The sequence below is a fragment of the Cyclopterus lumpus genome, chromosome 10 (genome assembly GCF_009769545.1).
Source record: "Cyclopterus lumpus isolate fCycLum1 chromosome 10, fCycLum1.pri, whole genome shotgun sequence".
Lineage (NCBI taxonomy): Eukaryota > Metazoa > Chordata > Actinopteri > Perciformes > Cyclopteridae > Cyclopterus > Cyclopterus lumpus.
This window is the reverse complement of record NC_046975.1, coordinates 18,267,286-18,288,522: the sequence shown is the minus strand read 5'-3', so window position 1 is coordinate 18,288,522 and position 21,237 is coordinate 18,267,286. Positions and strand designations below refer to the sequence as shown.

At 40.4% G+C, this 21,237-nt stretch overlaps 2 protein-coding genes across 3 annotated transcripts in view; one reads left to right on the top strand and one right to left on the bottom strand.

Annotated features, from left to right (window-relative positions):
- Positions 1 to 1,467, top strand: part of LOC117737718 (zinc-binding protein A33-like) — a 3,162-nt gene extending 1,695 nt beyond the window's left edge. For both annotated transcript variants that reach the window (XM_034543845.1, XM_034543844.1), the window contains one exon: positions 1 to 1,467. This exon is cut by the window's left edge. In XM_034543845.1, the coding sequence (XP_034399736.1) occupies positions 1 to 181 (181 nt within the window). In that variant the 3' untranslated portion in view covers positions 182 to 1,467.
- The window catches only part of LOC117737719 (ecto-NOX disulfide-thiol exchanger 2-like), a 144,711-nt gene that overhangs the window by 99,722 nt on the left and 23,752 nt on the right, over positions 1 to 21,237 (bottom strand). Inside the window, exon 2 of the mRNA XM_034543846.1 lies at positions 8,172 to 8,267. Within this exon, the coding sequence (XP_034399737.1) occupies positions 8,172 to 8,267 (96 nt within the window). The remainder of the gene's footprint in view (positions 1 to 8,171; positions 8,268 to 21,237) is intronic.

Genomic DNA, 21,237 nt, shown 5'->3' with positions numbered 1-21,237 from the left:
GTTCGTGGATTACGAGGGGGGTGAAGTCTCCTTTTACGACGCCGACTCCAGGGCTTGCATCTTCTCCTTCACCGGATGGACTTTCACCGAGAAGCTCTTTCCGTTCTTCAGCCCCTGTGCCAACGATGGCGACAAAAGTCCAGCCCCCTTGATCATCACGCCTGTCAAACGCAACAGCTGAGTTTCTGGTTTTGTTTTCTGGATTTTGGGAAAGAAGAGGAGACGAGGCGAAGGGGACCTGGAGAGAGATATGCTCTGAAATGTTTGTTTTTTTTAATCTGTGGAGCGCCAGTGTCAGAGATGTGCGTCACTCCGTGTCGCCTGTCACACAGACAGCTGTGGATGTCCAAGGGTATGCACATGCAACACACATGCAACACACACTATATCGTGTTCTACAAATACTTACATTGTCTGATTTTTTGTGTCATCTGTTCTTAACAGACTCAATCGTCTGACACACAGAACAATACATAAAGTCACACCCTGGAGTAATGATCAAAACACTGAAGTAGACGTTATTTACAAACCCTCAGGAATAAAACACGAATATGGTCTAAAACAGCAGCTATTGTTCTGAGGAGAACATGGAAGACACCAGTTCTTAACTGGTTTCGCCCGGGGGACGGACAATCCCAAGGTGATCCCCATTATACAAAAAAGTGGTAGAAAATATTCAAACAAATATTAGGACTCTCTTCTCATGTGGCTCAGTGTGAGATTTACTTTCTCCAACAACTCATGTTATTCTGCTCAACGGTTTGTTATTGAATGAATCGGTCACAACACTGGAGCCTGACTGGCATGATGTTGTGTCCTTTAAAGTTGCTTTTAAAGTTCACACATACAGCAAATCTATTTGGTTAAGAGAGACAGCTCTGAAAAATCGACGAATGTTTACGATCAAATGACAAAGCTTGTTTATTATTTTTAATTTTTATTAGAACTACGGAAAAAATGTATTGTGTCGTTGTATTTTTACTTGTTTATGTGTTTTATTTGTATTGGTCATGATGCTGGTTGTCTCCTAAATGAGGCTGTTCTAATCTCATCTGGACATAAAGTAGCTGGAGCGCTTAAGGAGAGGCGGTCAGATTGGCACACGCTGTATCATTCAGAGCTGAGAGACCACACACTGGGCTCATGAGTGTGTGGAGCTGTTGGATAAAAACAGTGTACTTCATCTCCATAATGTCTGTTTTCTTTTGATCATCGTTGTTGTCATTAAGTGAGGAAGATAACAACAGTATCAAATCAAAGAGGACTGTGAACAAAAAAGGAAACGAGTGACACAACATGTGATGTAGAAGAATTGTCTGTATTCATGCCAAAATTAAGTCAACTGATCATTGCCATTCTCTCCTTTTGAATGTTGACATCACTTTGGAGTCTCAATTGTGATGGCCAGTCTCTGTTTTAAATGATTAGTTGTAAAAAACATTAAAACACATTTTTTGATAATGAAAATGCAGCCCTAGTGTTGGATATATAACAAAATAATAATAAAATTGTGATTTTTAAAATTGCAGAACCATAATCTCCTTGATTTCTTCATCTGAACAACACACTTGATAAACGCTCACAACCATCTAAGAAATCCAGTCAACAGATAAACACACTGAATGTCGAATTACTTCAATCTGCAATTAAAGTGCATATGTCACTTTGAGGAATATAAACACAAATTAGAGACTCTCCTGACAGCCTGAGATTGCCACAACATGCACTTAGCAATTTTCTAGCCACCAATCTCAAAATAATCCATAGCTTTTCTTTCCCACTGCGTTTTGAAAAATAATTCTGCCTTTCACAAACAAGGGAATGAGCATTTAATGATTTGACAGATAATTGCATGCCAGTTCTCAAGTGAAAACATAATGGGAATAGAAATGTGCAGGTGCTGTATGAATAGACACCTAAACATTACGCAAAATGTGCTCCTACTGCTGAGAGTCAGTGGTGGAAGAAGTAAATCAGTTACTTTGATAAAAGGAAGCAGCACTGACACGTACACAAATTATTACGAAATCTCCCTTACGGGAAAGTAATAACACATTCACAGAGAACAGCCTTTTCAGGGTGGAGCTGGTGGAGGTCAACCTACTATGAACTCAGTTTGGTGTAAATGTAGTCAGTAAAATTATAAAGTAGTATACAAATGAAATACATAAGCACACATAGCATACAATTCTACTTAACAATTACTTGAGTAAATGTACTTAGTTGACTTATGACTTATCAAAATAGTTTGATCTTTGTACCTATTACAACCTAATAAATCAGATATTCAAATATTACTTTAGAATAATACTGAAATGCTACAACTGATACACAGGGACCACACAACCTTGCACCTGTTTACTTAAATGCATCCAAAATATTGGACAGTTCATGTCAGCCTTAAAAAGGCCAATAGGCTTGAGACTGCATTTATGAGAACATTTAAATTTTTCAACATATTTACTAAAAAGTAGAATGTTTTAGTGAATAAACTGCAGTAATAGCCTCGATTGTGGTTTAAATATAGTAGCTCTTCTGTAGTAATACGGTCATGGAAACAGGCTCATTATAAAAAGGGGGCTTGTCAACAAAGACAGTTTCACCAGTCTCAGGTTTCTGTCAGGCAGCATTTTCAAATTAAAAGCACAGTCCTGGAGTGTGCAATAAGACAGCTGTTGATTTGTGAAGCTAACCCAGAGCACATCACATGGAACTGTTATTGATCCAACGAGTGAACACATGCTCCTCCGAAGTACCAGCAGCTTTTGAACGGCTCATTCTATTCAATTGGTTTTGTTTAATCACAACAGAACTGCAAAGAGAAGGACGATCCTGCATTGCTGTGAAATGCTGATACCCATGAAAATGAAAAGAAATGGGTAACTCCAGCAGCTCTTACGGAGGCCCTGAGGCAGTCTTTGCTACGCGCTGTTTGAAGAGAGTCGCTGGTGAGGTGAAGTGCAAGAGTGAATGATGAAAAGTGTCAAACTTCTATCCAAAAGAACCACAAAGAGTTTGCAACTGAAAAGATGACATTGTGTTTCAGTCCCCAACGCAATTAAAAGCATGCATGGGACCATCATTAGTCACTTTCCAGCTAAGACATATTCCTAATTCAAAATATGAAATATTGTCTTACTCACACTCTATAATATAATATAATAACTGGTGTTGTGTGGTTGGGATGTGTTTGGTATTGTTCCCCTACATAGCTTTGAACTACTGTCTCGATTCAGCTACATATGTTCTCTCTAGTCTCCTGGGTTGTTTCCAACCTTAAAGTTAAGCCCTGACAGACAACATAAAAAACATACATTTGATATTTTCTAATACATAGCTCGATATGGCTCTACGGTGGCAATATTGGTCGGTCACCTGATGGTGAAACTGAAATTGAAAAGTCTTGGCAACTATTGAATGGCTTGGCATGAGTTTGGTACAGACATTCATGTTCCCCTCTGGATGAATTGTAATAACCTTGGTGACCCATCACCTTTCATCTAGCGCCATCATTAATACTATACTATAATACTTTGGTTTATGACAAACCTGCTGAACTAATGCCTTTCCCATTATACTCAAAGTTAATTTATTTTTGGCGTTAATTAGCAAATATTAGCATGCTTACATGACGAGATAAGACGGTAACTACGATGAACACAGTGAACATCGCACCTACTAAAGACCAGCATGTCATTGGGAGCCTAGTAGCATGTTGATGTTAGCATTTAGCTAGGCTAAGGAAGGTCGATAAACTACGTGCATTATGTTTTCCTAACAGGATGTTTGTCTCTGTGTGTTGAATCATAAATGGAGTCTGTGAATACATTAGTCTGGGTTATCACACTGATTCAATGAATGAGTTTGTGAAAAATACAAGCGCATCATGTGGTGTGTGTTGCGTCCATGTTTTCACAGGACCACATGTCTTTGCCCCACAGTATGCGTATCTAATGAAGAGCCAAATGTAATGAGATAAATCTATCCATGCGGGTCCCTTAACGAGACTAAATCCACATGGCTGCTAATGAGTTGGTGCTCCATCAGTCGTCCTCGGAGGGCTGGAGGACCCGACTGAAGCTGGAGACGACCCAGAGGCAGACAGAATCACACCCTCTAAGCCAGTAAATCCAAAAGCTCCAGCTGTTGCGGACCTCCATCATTTAGCTCCCGGTCCTTCGGGGAGTGACTTCAAGTTAGCACGCAGCTACAACTGATGGACAGCGGAGTCATAGCCGGCGCGGGGACACACTAATCATCTGTAATCATTGATCTGCCATTACAGGGCCATAATGATTAGCCTGATGGAACAATGCTCTTGAGGATTTGTTACTGGGTTATTATTAGCTTTCCAGCGGCTGCTGTGTTCAACAATTGGACTCTACACAGGCGCTACATAATGTGCAACAACATGTGGCTAATGGAACAGCGTATTTAGGGCTGAAATGTTATTCAAACAATAAAAATCCCAAATTTATGTTATTTGCTTTTAAACCTTGTTCCATCCGTGGAAGTATTACATACAGCAAACAAGTCCATAAACCTTTATCACCGTCTCACAAAGAACTGATGCGGTGTATTGAACTTCCAACTTGAAGAGAAATGCAGAATAAAGCGCAAGAAATGCCACAAAGTATTACTTTGGGGAATTTAAAAGCTGCTTTAGTGACACGGCAGCCATAAGAAAGCACTAGCTAAAGGCTGTGTCGCTGTGATGCAAGTGATGAGAAATATTCATGAGGTGACATGCAGGCGTCATGGAGACTTTAAGGGGTGGCAGAAACACATACGCAAACACATAAAAAAAAGTAATAAAAACACATTTAAAATCGCAAACAATCACATTTATTAATATTTGGTTGGAAGAGTCTCCAATTGTAGATATGCTTAACTTAAAACATTACATTATTGGACTAAATGAATAAAGCATGTAATAGAAACACCAACAGGTGGCATTAGAAATCATACAATGTTAAATTCCTGAATAGGCCTATTCAAATGTTTTTTTCCATGAAAAGCATAAGCCTATTAGTCACCCTAAAACGATATTATATCATTCAATTCTGTGTTAATTTCAACTCTCTTAGGTACTGAGCTTTGAATGAACTGTCACTGTATTGCTGACATGTGTGGCTTTTTTGGGGGGCTTGGAGCGAGTGCTTTCCGTGTCTTTTTTTCGTTGCACTGAAATTACAACAAAAAAAACTTTTCATCAATATCTTTTTCTTTTTATTTAATATCATCCAAAACAGGGGTGGCAGTTAGGGTGGTGAAGCTGCCTCTCTTGGAACCACCGCAGCCTGAAACAACACTCACTAACTCAGTAATTTATCAGCACCAGAGAAGCATTGATTTCTAGGAAATGATTGTATTACTTTTATTACTGCGCAATTATAAACAATACCAACTGAGATCTGATTGCTCCATGCAAGAGGCTCTGTGAAACTGTGGTTAGGATCAGAGCTTTGCACTAAATCCTAATTTTAGTATGCTAACATGCTCATAATAGCAATGATAGCGTATCGATGTTTTGCAGGTGTAACCATGTTAACCATTTCAGTTTAGCGTGTGAACAAGCCAACATTTAAAACACATTGTCATTAGTTTTGCGGGTAGGGAACCATTCATTTACATTTTGGACCAAAGTGGTGAACCGATAGACAGATAGACTTAATATTTGCGGTGGGATGGTCATTTAGTTTGGTTTTCCTTTTTTTCCAGGAGAAGCGTGCACAAGGGTATAGGTAAACTAAATGTGCTTTACATTAAAGAAACATGAAATCCATTTTTGTTTTGACAATGATGGAAATTTCTTTCCTTGAAGGTTTCCCTGGAGTCTGTGAGGAAATGCAGAGGAACGTCATCATGATAGTAGAGCACTTTTCCTGCTTTAATGGCACCTTTATTGTCATAGTTAAAAAATATCTAACTGACAGAGAGAAAAATAATGGATGAGTGACTTTGTTCTCCACTGTATTTCGGAGATGGAAGTGAAAAAGAATGGGTGGCTTTTCAGATCAGATTTGTGCTTCACAAAGGCTTTGATCTTAAGGCTTTCTGACAGGCTTTAATCCGAGCAGACCACGCGCACACGCACACGAACACACACACATTGTACAAAATGGACTTTATTTATTTCCAGCTGTCGGTTTGTGGTTTTGAGAATAGTCAGTTCAGCGAAAGTGCTTCAGTGAACTCTTCCGAAGGTTGATAAATAAATAAATAAAACAGTGTCTATAAAAAGTAAATAATAAAATGTGAAAACCATGCTAAGCTCATCTGCTTTCCTTTATACACACATTGTGGTGAGTCATACTGTACTGTAACTCTGTGGCGCTGCTTATTATGCCCACTGAAGCTCTCGTCACAGAGGTCGCTTTTATAAATGCGCCTGCTGCACCTTTTCTTTTCTTTTAGTTATTTTCACTGGATTTGTGGCGGCAGGTGTCCCCTCCAAATTCATATTTCTAAACAAAGCAGGGACAGAATGTGGGGAGGAGTGGACATTTTAAAATCACTGAACAAAAACGGTGAAAACGGAGAAGCAGCCGAGTTTACTCATCTTAAGGCACTTTGGTTGTATTATCAGAGTATGACAAAAAGAAAAGAGCAGCACCTGGGTGGAAGGAAACCGCCGCTAATCAGAGAGACAACTGATTGAAGTCCTACAGGATAAAATGGGAAAAGAAAAAAGGAGCTGCAGACTTGCCAGGCAAAACGGTATTTTTATATATTATTCTAGAAAAACTCATTTAATGTTTACAGTGATGTCATACTGTATATATGGATCAAATGTACTTGATTTGATATGTTCGGGAGGACATTTGCTGGATTAGCCTGACAGACTTTTCTTCTTTGGTATATTCTATATTACTAGTAAGATTGTGATAATACGGAGGATGTATCCATATTACCCAACCTTAATCAGGAATGTGACAACTCTCTTAATTGTTCATCAATTCATCTTTGACTCCAAATAGCTTGTCAATCTCGGGTCCGTGAGCTTGTGCAAATCCCAGCATGCAATAATCCTGGGACAAGATACACCTTGGACAGTGTTGCAATATATAGTAGGTATTATATTCATTAACTCCTTATTGTCACAATCTCAGTAACATGAAATAGTAAAGTTTTGTTTGTTCACAATTTAAGGTGATAGTACCTGCAAGGTCAACACTGCTGTTGACTGGGGGACCAACATTATCTTCCTTACATAATTGGTAACAATAGCCAGTGGTGAGACTGAAAGAAAAATGGGCCATGTGCAGATTCTCCCCGGGTGGACTACCTTATCTCTACCTCTGAGGATTGTATCCACAATAGCACAAAGCACGCAGATCTTTGATGGAATCGTTGGGAGTGTCTTTGGCAGGAGAAAAAATAAGCCATGTAGCCGGCTAGTGTGAGGTTCCACAGGCCGTGTTTGACTATGAGCACCACTAGTGAGAAAGCTGTTCCCTGCAAGTACTGATATTAGTTACATTTAGAGCCCCTGTGTATCTCTGCCAGATTGTAAATCCAGACCAATTAGTGTCAGCTCGACGGTTGAAAACATGGAGGAACACCTCTTCGTCTTAATGGCACTCTTCTTTCTACTGCTCATAATGTAATTCATTAAAAAATGTAAAAAAACTTATTTAATTAGACAGCACACTGGTCAAGCATTGGGTGTAACACACACAAACTACAGTGCATGCATTTGCACACGAGGACATCACCCCAGCATTTGGTGTCAGAGAGCTGAAGGCTTGTGAGTTTTTGATTGGCGGGACTGTTGGCATGGGGAGAGCCAGTCGGATGGGGGATCTCCACTGTGCCGCTTCCTGGTTTTAGCAGTGTGACCTCCAAACAGTCCAGACAAGCAGAGCCGCGGGCTACAGCAAGCTAATCAAAAACAGCAAAGACCAAACAAGGCTACCTCTTTCAGACTGTCTCAGAATAACAGGATTAGAGTTTATCTCTCACCAGCAGTTATTTGATGCTGGTTGCATTTAAAATTACATTCCATCAGGAAATATCCAAGCAGACAAAGTGAGCCCGTGTAAATCCAGGCAGGGGCTGTGTAGCACAAGACACAATAGTATTGGGGCATTATCGAGAAACCAGAGAGGACTGGTTTCTATATTCTTTTGTGTCGTGATGTTACTGTAGTAAGGTAGTGTTGTCAATACCTGGAGGCAGACTGGTTCTTTGCCTCTTGCAGTTTCCAGCGGTGTTTTCCATCGAGTCATTGCTGGTCGTCGGGTCAAAGGGCAGAGCGCTGAGCCCTAAAAGATGGCAACAAGTACCACGTTACTAAACAGCGGCAGGCAATCATATGTGGTCACACACAGCAATATGCATCTCAAAAGAAATACTGCATCCACAAAATGACCATTTATTTATCCATTACTCACCCTGTGTTACTTTGTATTTGTATCGAAGAAAGAAAAAGAAAAAGTCTCCAGTTCTCTACGGAGAACGATGAGTTCATAGGAATAAATAAATAAGACTTGGATGATACCGCACGAGCTGTGTGAGAGTTTGTAAATGGATGTTTTGATATAGCTTTCTCGTAAAGGTTCTGCCCCATTTACTCCATACAGCAAGACGTTTCTCCTTTTTTACCAATTCTTCTTTCACCGAAGGAACATAAAACTGGAAACAAAGACAGGGGTGAGCAATTGATAAACAAATGGTCATTTCGTGGTTGAAGTGGTCCTTTAAAGTAGTGTTAAAAAAGATACACATTTTGCTTTCCCATAGAACAAAATAACCAATATTTTAACAGCTCCGTAGGGGTCTGACAGAGCGGTTTGATCAATATCATTGACTCGTCAAATGTTCGGCATGCTGCAATCTTTGCCTTTCATATTTGGACCTCCTGTCACTGGTTGTTCATCTACTTGACACGAGCCAAGTAACCTTACAACTAGAGTGCACATAATGGAGTGGTTAGCTTGTTTCAAGAGCCCATTAACTGGTTCATGAAATAAGTAGAATTATCAACTCAAGGGTGTGTGTGCCTCCACCAAACAAGCATATTGCAGTTTACATCCATGTCTGTCCAAAATGTTGTTGCTTCATCAACGTCACACATTTGAGTAAGATTGACATAATGAGCACATGAAGGACAACAACATGTTTTGTGAGGTCATAGTGAAGTTTGACCATCAAAATCTAATCCGACAACCCTCGAGTCCAGGTGGACATGTTCGCAAAACAGATTTGCTCAAGGTGTTCCTGAGAGATCGCTTTAATGAGGATGGGACGCACGGACAGCCTAAAAACATAATGCCTACAGCATTGAATACTAATTAAAACAATTTTAAGATGCTTAACTGAGCCACATGACTTTCAAGAGTTGATCATGTTTGCAATGAATGGCATGCTAGATGTCTGCATAACGCATATCAAAACACATTTCATGATGACCTTTACTCCCCATTATCTTTCAAGAGACCGATAACGTCCGAAATACTGCAAATATATCCGATTAAAAGTCTGAGACATGAGACAGAGTTGACATTCCCAGACCAGTTGTGTCCAAAACAAGTTTGTAAAAACATTACAGACAGCCAGAGGATGAGATGTAATAAACGATGAACCCTAAATAAAATATTTCTATCCTGAGATGCTACCACCACGAATTTCTAGATCTTACCTCAAATGTCTGTAATGTGGGCAGTGAACACACACACACACGCCTCTATATTGGTATTCTATAAATACTTTAATTTTCACCTACTCCTTTTGGTGTCATCTGTTCTTAACATATTTAATAGTCTGACACACTGAGCAATAAATAAAGACACATCCTGGAGTAATGATCAAAACACTAAAGTAGATGTTATTTACAAACCCTCAGGAATGAACCGTGAATACGGTCTAAAACAGCAGCTATTGTTCTCTTGCTACAGTGATTCTGAGGAGAACTTGTAAGACACCAGTTCTTAACTAATATAAAATGCATAACTCTTAATTCACACCTGTTTCAATGCACATCTGGATGATGGCAAGTGAAACCTTCCATCTTGGGTCCATGTCAGCTATATTCGCTCACAGGGGGGTTGACACGCAGACATCAAATGAAGACCTCCAAACATGTTTATTCTTTGATGATTTGAAGTTATATGGATTACAACAACAAAAAACATTTATTTGTTGGTAAAAATCGCTATAAAAAAAAGGTTATGCATCTTGTATTAGGAGTATAACTATATTTGACACAGCTTAGTGTGGCACAGTGGTTAGTAGGAGTGGTGTGTTGTGTCACAGTGGTGAGTTCAATCACCACCCTCAGTGATGATTGAAGGACGCCCCTCATCCTTCAATCAGAGGGTCGCACTCCATTTCCCTAAGTGCAAGAACATACATGCACCTTCATATCATAGTATTCTATCATTAACACTCCGGGTATTCTGTTTGCTTCATGGTTGTTTCCCCATTCCTCTTTTAGTATTATGTATTCTTTGCTGCGGATTTTGCAACATTTTACATTGAATTCAGATTAAAATGCATCCGTAACTCATATTGCACGCATAATAATAATACATTTTATTTGTAACGAGATTTTTTTTTAAAGGATACTCAAGGGAACTTTACATGGTAAATACAGAAACAATAAAAGCAATAACATCGTGAAAAAGAGAGATGATATAACAGTAAGAAACTAAACAAAAAAACGACATAATGCCAGGAAAATCAGACTCACACACACCACATGTCGTGTTCAAACTTAGTTTTTCTTTTGTTCTGACAACTGGCCTCAAGGCATACATTTTTTGTCTTTGACATACATTTACTTGTTGCATCCTCTCCATCCCTTTTTTCTTCCATGTAACTACTCGCATCAGGATGCACCGAAAGGTGCCAGCAGACACTGACATGAGATTGGCTTCATGCATTTATGGATGCGGCTGAGCCTCTAAATCACTGTTATGTCTCATTCCATAGAGTAGACAAGACCAGGCCGATAAGGTGTTTACAAGAGATTTTAATAGCTGCCTTCCTTCAGCTGAGCCTCCTCCCCGTTCCCCATGCGACGAGGACAGATATGGAGCCTTTCACCGGTCCGTCTTTTTGTTACGCTGACCTACACATGCACATCAAGTATTAGAAGAAACAATGAATCACAGAGCAGCTATTTCCATTTTAACCATGACCTGAGCGCAGTGGTGCTGTAATCTAAAGTCTGTGACATCAAATTAAAAAAAATAAAACGTGTTTACCTTTAGTCCCCCTGTAAACACAGCGCTTCAAATTAACTCTGTTGCTTCCCTTTTGGATAACAGAATCCTTATCAAAACCTTCCTCTGACACCGCATGTGAATACTAATGCAAGTGTTCACACAAGCCTAAGCATGCCCCTCTCTCTCTCTCTCTCTCAGAGTCAGTTAATCTTCTGATTTGATATTACTGCTGTCAGTCTCCAAGAGGTTACAAAAGCATAAAGAAAGGAAACATAAGGGCCAAAAGATCAGAGTAGGTAGGCGTGCTGCTAGGAATTCCAGCCTTCAAAACATATATTGACATGTTCCCCACCCACACTGATGTGTCTCACATTGAAAACAACAACAACAAAACACATGCCACTCTAAACAACCCCTTGAAAGTAGTTGTTTTTTTAGCTGTATTCTGGTTCGTTTGTGGATTTTCACTGAGGAACAATCTGTATCTCTTCTCTCCATCTGGGTCCAGACTTCTTTCCAAAAGACCTGAACCGGAATTTCCTGGCAGTTCAGGATGCTAATTCTGAATTTCTTTTCTGACCGGTAGCCGACCCTCGTTAACGACCATCAGCCTCTAGCTGACATGATTAGTGCCTTTCGTGCAGGGCTGCTGTGGTTGAAGTGCCGAACAAGCCGTCCCGCGACAATGATGACCGACGCACAGATCCGGTTGAATCCATGATTTGCCACGAGCTTCAGTGTATGCAAAAAAAATAAAAAAAAAAAATAATAATTTTCAAAGCAAGTCTCCACAGCATCCATCGGTTTAGCCGAGAGCTTTTCAGCGATGAGAATGAAGTTGGCAGTTAAATGCTACAACTCCTCAAGACCCAAACCAGGTTCCTGGGTTTTACTTGCTAACCTGCTGGTTTAGGAGAAGAGGGTCAAGTGAAGTAAGCCACAACTTCACTGGAGGTGGGCTGACCTTTAAGTTGGAGCGAAGCTGAGCAAAATTCCTCAGAGACCTCAAGAGTTTTGCTCAGCTTTTTAAAAAAAAATCTTTTTAACTATTCACCTGATCAAAATTATTATTGCCAGTTAACTGTTAATTATTAACATCCCTATTCCTGTAGTAGCCTGTAGACATACACAAACCCAAAATGAGGACCTAACACATGTAGTGTAATCAGCTATTAGTAATCTTTAGAAGCAATGGTTCTATCCAAGTTTTTTTTAATTATTTTTATTAATTTCATGAAATTATACTATATATAAATGTAAGTATTGATTGAAATTCCCAGACTCAACCGTCACATAAACATTGAGTTCATTGAGGCAGGAAACATTTTAGAAAATTGAAAAAGAGAACATATTATGAATTATTAGTGCAGCAGCGTAAAGACTCATTCCATTTTCTTTAATGTGCTCTCTGATGTAGTGTTCATACATTTTACATTCAGAAAGCCTCCATATCAACTAATGGAAACATACCTCAGTCCCTTAAAGCTGCTCTAAATCAATATTTCTGAATTAATAATTGCGCAAATTTTAATTGGTTGTTAGCACTGCCAAACAAACAGAATTTTTAATCAACAGCAATCAAGTCTTTTCGCATCTATAAGCTCATTTTTGGTTTTCAGATTGTTTCGGTACTATACATTGTTCGTTTCACATTGTTTTGGTACTAGATATTTTACTAAATCACTGTACTCTAAAGTTATGAAAGTAGTATTTTGAGATAATTAGCAAATGGTATGCAAGTGAAATAAAACATTTTTAAAAAGGTGAATGTACCTTAGACCAGTGGGATACTAGGATGGACCATAATGGATATTTCTAAGTGATATTAATATCCATATCATGATATTGATAAAAATAATAAATAATCATTTCATGGAACTGACGTCTCCTCTTTGTTCTTTTTTTTGTTGCAAAATGGCTTCAACTCTTTCAGCACCATCTTTGTGCTGCATGCAAGCAGACAAGCATGGAAGTCAAGAAGAAAACATTTGAACAACCGATCATCACACACCATGTAAATGTAATAGATCTGAACTCCCTAATGGGAAGAAGAGATCCATGGACAACATCGGATAATGTCTGCTGAATACGATACCACCCCCACCCCCCCATATTATCTGTAATATGAGTCTACAGTATGCAAGGCTACAAGCACCAACACACATTTAAAACAATCATTTAAAACATATGGAGTACTCTTGCAGCCCTGGTCATAAAAGATGTAGGGATAAGATAGATTTCAGTGAAGGTGTTGTTCAAATATATTCTATTGTACAACATACCAACACCGATAATGTACCATATGCAATGTGTCGTAACCATAAACAAGCAGTTATTTAATTGATTAGTCAACAGAACATCATTTAAGTTACAATCCATCCATTTTCAACCATATATCATGGTTTGGGTTACAGTTGTAGCAGGATAAGATAACGCCCAGACATGCTGCTCTTGGGGGGGGACCCCAAGGCGCTCCAAGGCCTGATGGGATATGTAATCCTTCCAGCATACTGGACCACGGCCCAGTTGGATGCGTCTGGAAAACGCTGAACGGAAGAATCCAGGAGGCTTTCTTATCAGATGCCTGAACCCCCTCAACTTGAAGGAGCATCAAAAAAAAGGTCTTCTCGGTTGCGTACGTTTCTCTGAAGGTGAGCCCAGCCACCCTGTGAAGGAAACTCATTTTGGATGCCTGTAACCGCAACCTTGTTCTTTTGGTCGCTACATAAAAGCTCAGGACCATTGGTGGAAGCGGTAAATCAGATCAACCTCTAAAGCGAGATAGTCAGCTCCCTGTACACCAAGAAAGTCCTGTTCAGTCCGAAACCGATCCACCCGTCAATCTAACGCAACCTCTTACCCTCACTCATGAACAAGACCTCGAGATATTTGAGTTAGACACTTACTCCCAAACTGGAGAGTGGCCGCAAGCTCGGAGGTGCCGCCTCTCGTGCCAACTGCTGAACACAAAATGCTAAACAATTGTCATTATCAGGTTCTACTGTGAGCATTTTCTTTTTAATTTATATCATTGTAAATGTTATATCTTTGGGTATCCTGTGCATTGCTGGTTACACAAAATGAGCACACTGCATATGCCCCCTTAGGTCTTGACACAGAAAACAATGAGGAAAATAATCAACGTCTCACCCATAAAACCTTTAGATGTGATAAACGGGAGGCAATCTTGAATGACTGTGATGACATCAGACAAAACCAACAAACCAAAAGCATGAATATTTCATTACTTTGATGACTAATCTGGGACACAATATCCCACTGCAGTCATTTCAGGGTCCATTCTCTGTAAGCATTTCTGTAGCTTTGCCAAAACCGGGAAATAGATGCAGGTTTTTTTTTTAGGCACAGAGCAAATCAAGTCAGCAATGGACAGCAAACGATGAAGGAACCAGTGTCAGTGTCAGTTCATTATAGCATTACACCGTGTTCTCAGTCTTCCTCCCTCCTTGTTAACAGTATCTACTGCATCATTTGTCTGCTTTCTTCTGAACTAAATTATCTGGGTCAATTAATAGATTGTTGAATCTGGTCATGAAAATATCAGCCAGATAACAGCAGAAAATTGACACACACTACCAAGTGAACTCATGCATCTGGAAATATGTGTCCAAGAGAGAGAAAGAGAGAGAGCGAAGAGAAAGACAAAAGAGAAAGGGGAGAGAGAGAGAGAGAGAGTGTTGGCGGTGAGAGGGAATCTATCCAGCCATGAACAACACATGTAGATCACTGTGTGTTCATCCATCTGAAGCAGATAAAGGCCATTCAAAGACATACAATATTTACAAGTCATAGAGTGAATTTGATTTGTTCTTTTTAACATAACTTCCCAAAGAAACTATATGCAGCTGAGAGGATTTGACTGCTACGACAATAATAAAATATCAAAAAGCAGTTTAGGAATTTTAATTAATGCATGAACTAAGACTTCTCTGCATTGGTGTTTGAACATACATTATGCAGCCGAGTATTTACTTAAACCGAATTAAATAGCGACATACATTTTGATGGTAATGTAGTTCCAAAGATAATTACCGGTATATGTTTAGCCATACGGGCACATATCAGGAGGGGATGCAGGGAGAGAGAAACAAAAGAGCTGCCAACACATATTTGCTTCAAACCGTCATAGTATGTGATAAAAATATTGAATAATGCACAAAGTGGGTACATTCTTTCAATAGCTAAATCCACTCCGCTTTCTTCAGCTACTTTTATTTTCAAATGAGTAATTTGCGTATAGAAGTTCATGGCTTGCATTTGGCCTTTATATTCCAATTAATAAGTGATTTCAATAATTACTGAATTGAATACACACACACCATGTCTTTTCCCATTATGAGCCAGTCTGCATACTTCACCAATATGAAAACTTCTATGAAATAGAACCCATTATGATGGTTCGAGGTTTGTTTATTGTCATTCTCCAACGCAAGGTTGCACAAGGAAATGCAAGTATTTTGGACTTGCAGTTGTGGCTAATTGGGAACTACTAGTCTTCTTCCCTCTCCGACACATGTTGTGGCGCTGTGGGTGCCGACGTAAAAATATCATGTGATAGCGCTGGCACACGTGTAAAGAAAATGGCTGGTCACTGGTTGTTTGCCTATCGTCTGAAAATCGTCTTGTTTTGATTGGCAGCCAATGGATTGGTACATCTCAAGATATGATAGAGTTGCCAGTATAGATACAAAATATGTTCAGCTTCAATAATCATATAACCTGATAATTAATTTCTTTGTATATCTTTTCAGATGCACATTTGAATTTCTCAAAGGGCCATAATGACAGAATATTACCTTTAGATTCTCAACTCTAGGACAAAACACTTTATTTTTGTTCTATGTGAGAAAAAGCACAGTAAATTAACACCTTTCAGGTCATCTTTAAATCAGTACATTTTGTGACAGTATTTGCAATAAGTTCCTCTGATGGGTCATAACCTTTAATAGAGATGCTGAAAGGAAACTCAGCCATCTATGACCTTTCTGTCATCACTTGAATTAGCTGCTTCCTGCCCGCTGAACAAAGACATCGCGGCAGAGGGTGACTCTGTGCCAATGACAGTCTTGCTTTATACAGAAAGTGTTCCTGTCACGGAGGTCCATAAGTCACCTTCGGTCACAGCTTAGGGTTCAGGGTGCAATGCAACCGCTCACATTAATCTACTGGCTGATAACCCGTTTCCAGGTTGGCTGCGATTGATCATATTCAAGCAAGACATTTCTGGTTGCATCCGGTGGTAGCGCCAAGTTTAGCCTCCGGCCACGACCACCAGCAGCTACATCACCTCACTCATATCTGGAGGTTTGCCCATAAAACTGTCATAAGAGCTACTGATAGAGAAGCCTTTGCTCTATTTCTAGCCTGGACCGTCCGGCTCAACGAGATTAGTGAAGGTCGCCAATGTAAAACCAGCAGACTTTGCAAAGTGACAGATGACTCCAGCAGATGAATAAACAAGGTGCCTGAATGATTGGGCTTAGCAAAAGATGGTTTGGCACACTGGGCATGTGAAGCATCCTCATAAAGGATATTAACCTGGCTTTTCACTTGGTGCCTGGCTACTTTCAGCAGCAGGAACAACAAGGGCGGGGGATTTATACAGTGGCAAGAAGTAAACAAATTATCTCGGACCCCTATAGAGATTTGTCCTTCACCTTTAAAACAAAATACAGTAATGACCTGGCAAAAAAAGAAAAACTGCACTTTTTGAACTCATGTTCTCATTGGCCCTCGGGGAAAGGAGGTTGCCGAAGTCTAAAAAAATAAATAAAAAATAAACACCTCTAATGAATCGATAATATTTGTTTCAGCTCCAGATGTACAAAAGCAAAACAGATGGACCGCGCCTGCATCCAGTCACTCAGCACAGCCAGCTCCTTACTTCATGCCACGAACAATGGCAGTATGTGAAACAACATTCATCAAGAGTTTCTCCGACTGCCGACACAAAATCTGCTTCTTGTGTAAATATGAAAGGCACATGCATGAAGCGAACGCAGACATGAATAACCAGTTAAAGCTTTGCAGCTAAGTACACTGAAAAGAGTAAAAGCTCAAAAATTACCAATGATAAATCGTTTTCACTTTTAGAAGAGATTTACACCACTGACTATGGAAAATAAAGTAAAGTTTATGATCTGGTGGAATGAGCTGACTTTGCTATGCGACAGCTTCTGCAGGCGATTTCTGACCTTCATCTTTACTGCTTATACAGGTTGTGCCCATAGCCCAGTTGCACAATGTATTCAATTAGTTTAGACATACAGTTCCTTGTCATTTCCTCAGGGCAATAGCAAAAAATACTTTTTTCTAAAACCTACTCAGTCCACAATTTGTCACAGTGAAACTTGCTTTAAAACTTATAGCAGCTACAATCAATATTTTTCAATAAACAATAGACAAAATGTATATGTGTAATGTGAAAGGGTTATTTGTAGTGGCAACGGCTCTTATCTACTTAATTTTACGGGTCACTGTCACTGCTCTCATCAGCATTGGTTCCAGCAGCAGCAGCCAGCTGTTCATGGTGAAACTATTCCCTCTCCTTTAGGCTTCAACAGTCATCGATGGATAGAAAGGAAGCAACTACCAGTATGTGAGCCATTTCTCCTAAATAGGTGACGTGTCAATACTGTGTTTACAGCTTGTTTATGCTGCACCCAAGTGGCCAAAAAAAAATCTATTAATGCAGCTTTAAGTGTTCACGATACCCTTATGCAAGCGTATTGCAGTGGAGGGATGATTAGGAAATAAAATAGAGTACAGAAACCAGGACGCTGCCACCACATGAACCAACTGGCTCTTAAACATCATCACCCTTGACACGATTTAATGATACACAGAACAACATGTTGCCGTGCTTCTCCAGTACGGCAACATGTGTAAAGTTTGCTGAATATAGTACCAATGCTAAAAAACTGTGCACAGTGCCACGAAGGCTCGAAGAATTGGCTATGCAAAGTAGGGTATCCATGGTGACATCGTAACCCCAGGGTGACAGGTATCTGTTGGCAATTGTACCAGCTGTTGTTGTTCAGTTGGACTCTTTCCACAGAGATCTCAATACAGACTGAAGATCTCCGCTGCGCCAGCTGTCAGCTCTACGTCACACACATGCACACACAGAGGCTGCAAGAGACATTACACACACAGTCGCTCTTGCACACAAAGACACACACACACACACAAGGATGCAACCGAGCAAAGCCCCGCTAGCCACACAGGAGCACACAGGCATACATAAACACAAACACACGCCTACGCGCTCTCTTTGGCACGTCTGTATCACACTCAGCCACATGCAAACTGCATGCAACAGTGAAACAGACGCACATCTTCCAGGCCAGTAGTGCCGACTTATCAAATAGACACCTTTCCGTGAAAATAGGCTTAGAAAGAGACAGTGAAACCACTCGGCCCGCTTTCTATAAACTGCGCTTTGTGCGGACTGTTAAACATTCTTGTACAAAGAGGCCGGCTGCTGATTTGATGGTATCGAGCCATTTATTGAGACAGCAGAAGCTGCGTGAAAGAGATTGCTGGTGTGAAACCTCCTCATTTGTACAGCTTTAGCAGAAGTAAAGAGGGGAGGGAGATCGGTTTCCATTGACAATATAACATAAATACTCGCTGCTCTGTGCTGTGGAGATACTGAACACAAATAGGACGGGAAGGAGGCATCAACTGAGAATAGATGCTAAATGATTTATTCCAACACCGTAAGGGAGTTCTGATGAATTGTTCATGAACTCACTAATGAAGGTTAATGAAAAAGAAGGAACATTTAATAAATTCTGAGCTGAGTGTGACATTTAAAAATAAGTCCTCTCTCACAAGTCATCAATATGTGTCCTATTTGGAGCATATAATTTTCACTTCCAGTATTACCAAGATAAAACCATATTTTGGGCTACTTGCACGAGTGGTACCACATCCCCACTGACATTTTACATTCATAAAAGGTCACTTTTTGTTTGATATGTTACATTGCATGCGGGTTTTCAAATGTCCAAGTTCTTTGTTATGCTCGGGACACACTGTGGCTATTTAACAACCCTTTGTTGTCAATCACAATGAGTCCACTTCCATAACACCTCTCTGTACACAACTGTGCCACATGTTATGCTTCTATCACAGTAAATCACACACCATTGTACGTCTCAATTACCTATTCATCATTAGGCGTCTCCTGTCCATCCACACAAGCTCATGTTTACTTATAGGTTGAACAAGAACAGAGTGCATTCTGGCCAGAATCGTGTCATCAGTATTCATTACATCGGTGACAAGGAGAAAATTCCTCCTCAGCCCCCTTCTGTCATTCCCCCCCGGGCCTCTGGGAATCCACTGAAGGTTAATTTATTTAAATCCTCCATTCACTCATCTCTATTCCATTAAACTCTGCTAATAAATCTTTGGTTTGCCATGTAATCTGTTTCCTACTGTCAAAGCCCCCCAACCCTCAACCGCATTTTGCACATGTGCTCGTTGATGTGCGCTTCGACGGTAACATGGCAGCCGATGAGGTCATGTTGAAATCAGTAGATGTTGTGATTTGTGTGTGTGTGTGTGTGTGTGTGTGTGTGTGTCTGAAGCGTATGAGTTTGCAGACATGTGTGTAACTGTGCACAGACGCCTGCCCTTTGAATTTGGCCAAAAAGCCTGCTTTAATTAATGTAAGTGCAGCTCATGGTAGGGGGTAATAAAATCAAAAGGCTGAACCCTCTCAGAGCCCCACGAAGCTCGAGAGACCCAAAGCTCCTGTCTAAGCCCAGTCTGAAAGTATTTCCCATCTGCCCCCTCTCACTTTTTTATACAATAATAAAGAACATGGTCATACCTCTCTGGCCATGATAGCATCAATTAGTCTGAGGAACAAGGGGACCTTGGCTATATGGACAAGCGCTGTATCATTAATACTGCATGTCATCTCAGCCTTACACAGATGCTGTTATAATAACGGCTGTTAAAAAGCTCAGCTGTTGGTTTAATAGCGGGTGAAGCTGTTTGCAGTCTGTTGGAGGGGACGTCTCACTGAAGTCAATGTGGTGGTTTTTTCATGTTCCAGAGTGTTTGTTAATGAGAGGCTTGAGAGAGCAGAGGAGCCATGAGCAGAAAGTTGCCGCCGAAGGACCTCAAAGCTGGTAGAGAGAGAGAGGTCAGTGCTGTCCTCGTTGTAAAATGCTGTGTAGTGACAAATGAAATATGCAAAATCGGGGGACGCCTCGCTTGTGAAAAAATGTCACAAAATGCACCATGTTGATGCTATAAATGGCTCAACTTCCTGCTGCCATTTGTAAATAAGAAATGCAATGCAGTGCTTTAGAATCATAAATTCACATTCTGTTACATTTTAGTTTGTGAAGAAACATTTATATACAGTATTCCCTTAAAAAGGTTCTCAATATGATGATTGAGAGCAGCGGGATTGCCTCTACACGGCTCTCAACATTGCGGCGGCTAACGCATACAGTGCAAACGGAGGCAACAGTGCAAACGGAGGCAACAGTGCAGACAAAGGCAACAGTGCAGACAGAGGCAACAGTGCCGACAGGGGCAACAGTGCAGACAGGGGCAACAGTGCAGACAGGGGCAACAGTGCAGACAGGGGCAACAGTGCCGACAGGGGCAACAGTGCCGACAGGGGCAACAGTGCCGACAGGGGCAACAGTGCAAACAGGGACAACAGTGCAAACAGGGGCAACAGTGCAAACAGGGGCAACAGTGCAAACAGGGGCAACAGTGCAAACAGGGGCAACAGTGCAGTGCAAACAGAGGCAACAGTGCAGTGCAAACAGAGGCAACAGTGCAAACAGAGGCAACAGTGCATCAAAACACTGCCTCATGATTGGTGTGACCATTGACAATAATGGGTAAACACCGCTGCTGGAGAAATGCTTCTTCGTTGTTTGCTTTGGAACAATTGTTTCAGTCCTTTGCTCATAATAACACAGTGAGCAGAGAAAAAAAGTCATGACCACTTTATGATGGAAAGCTGCCAGATCCCTGCTGAAACAAGCTTATAGTTAAACAACAGGTGTAA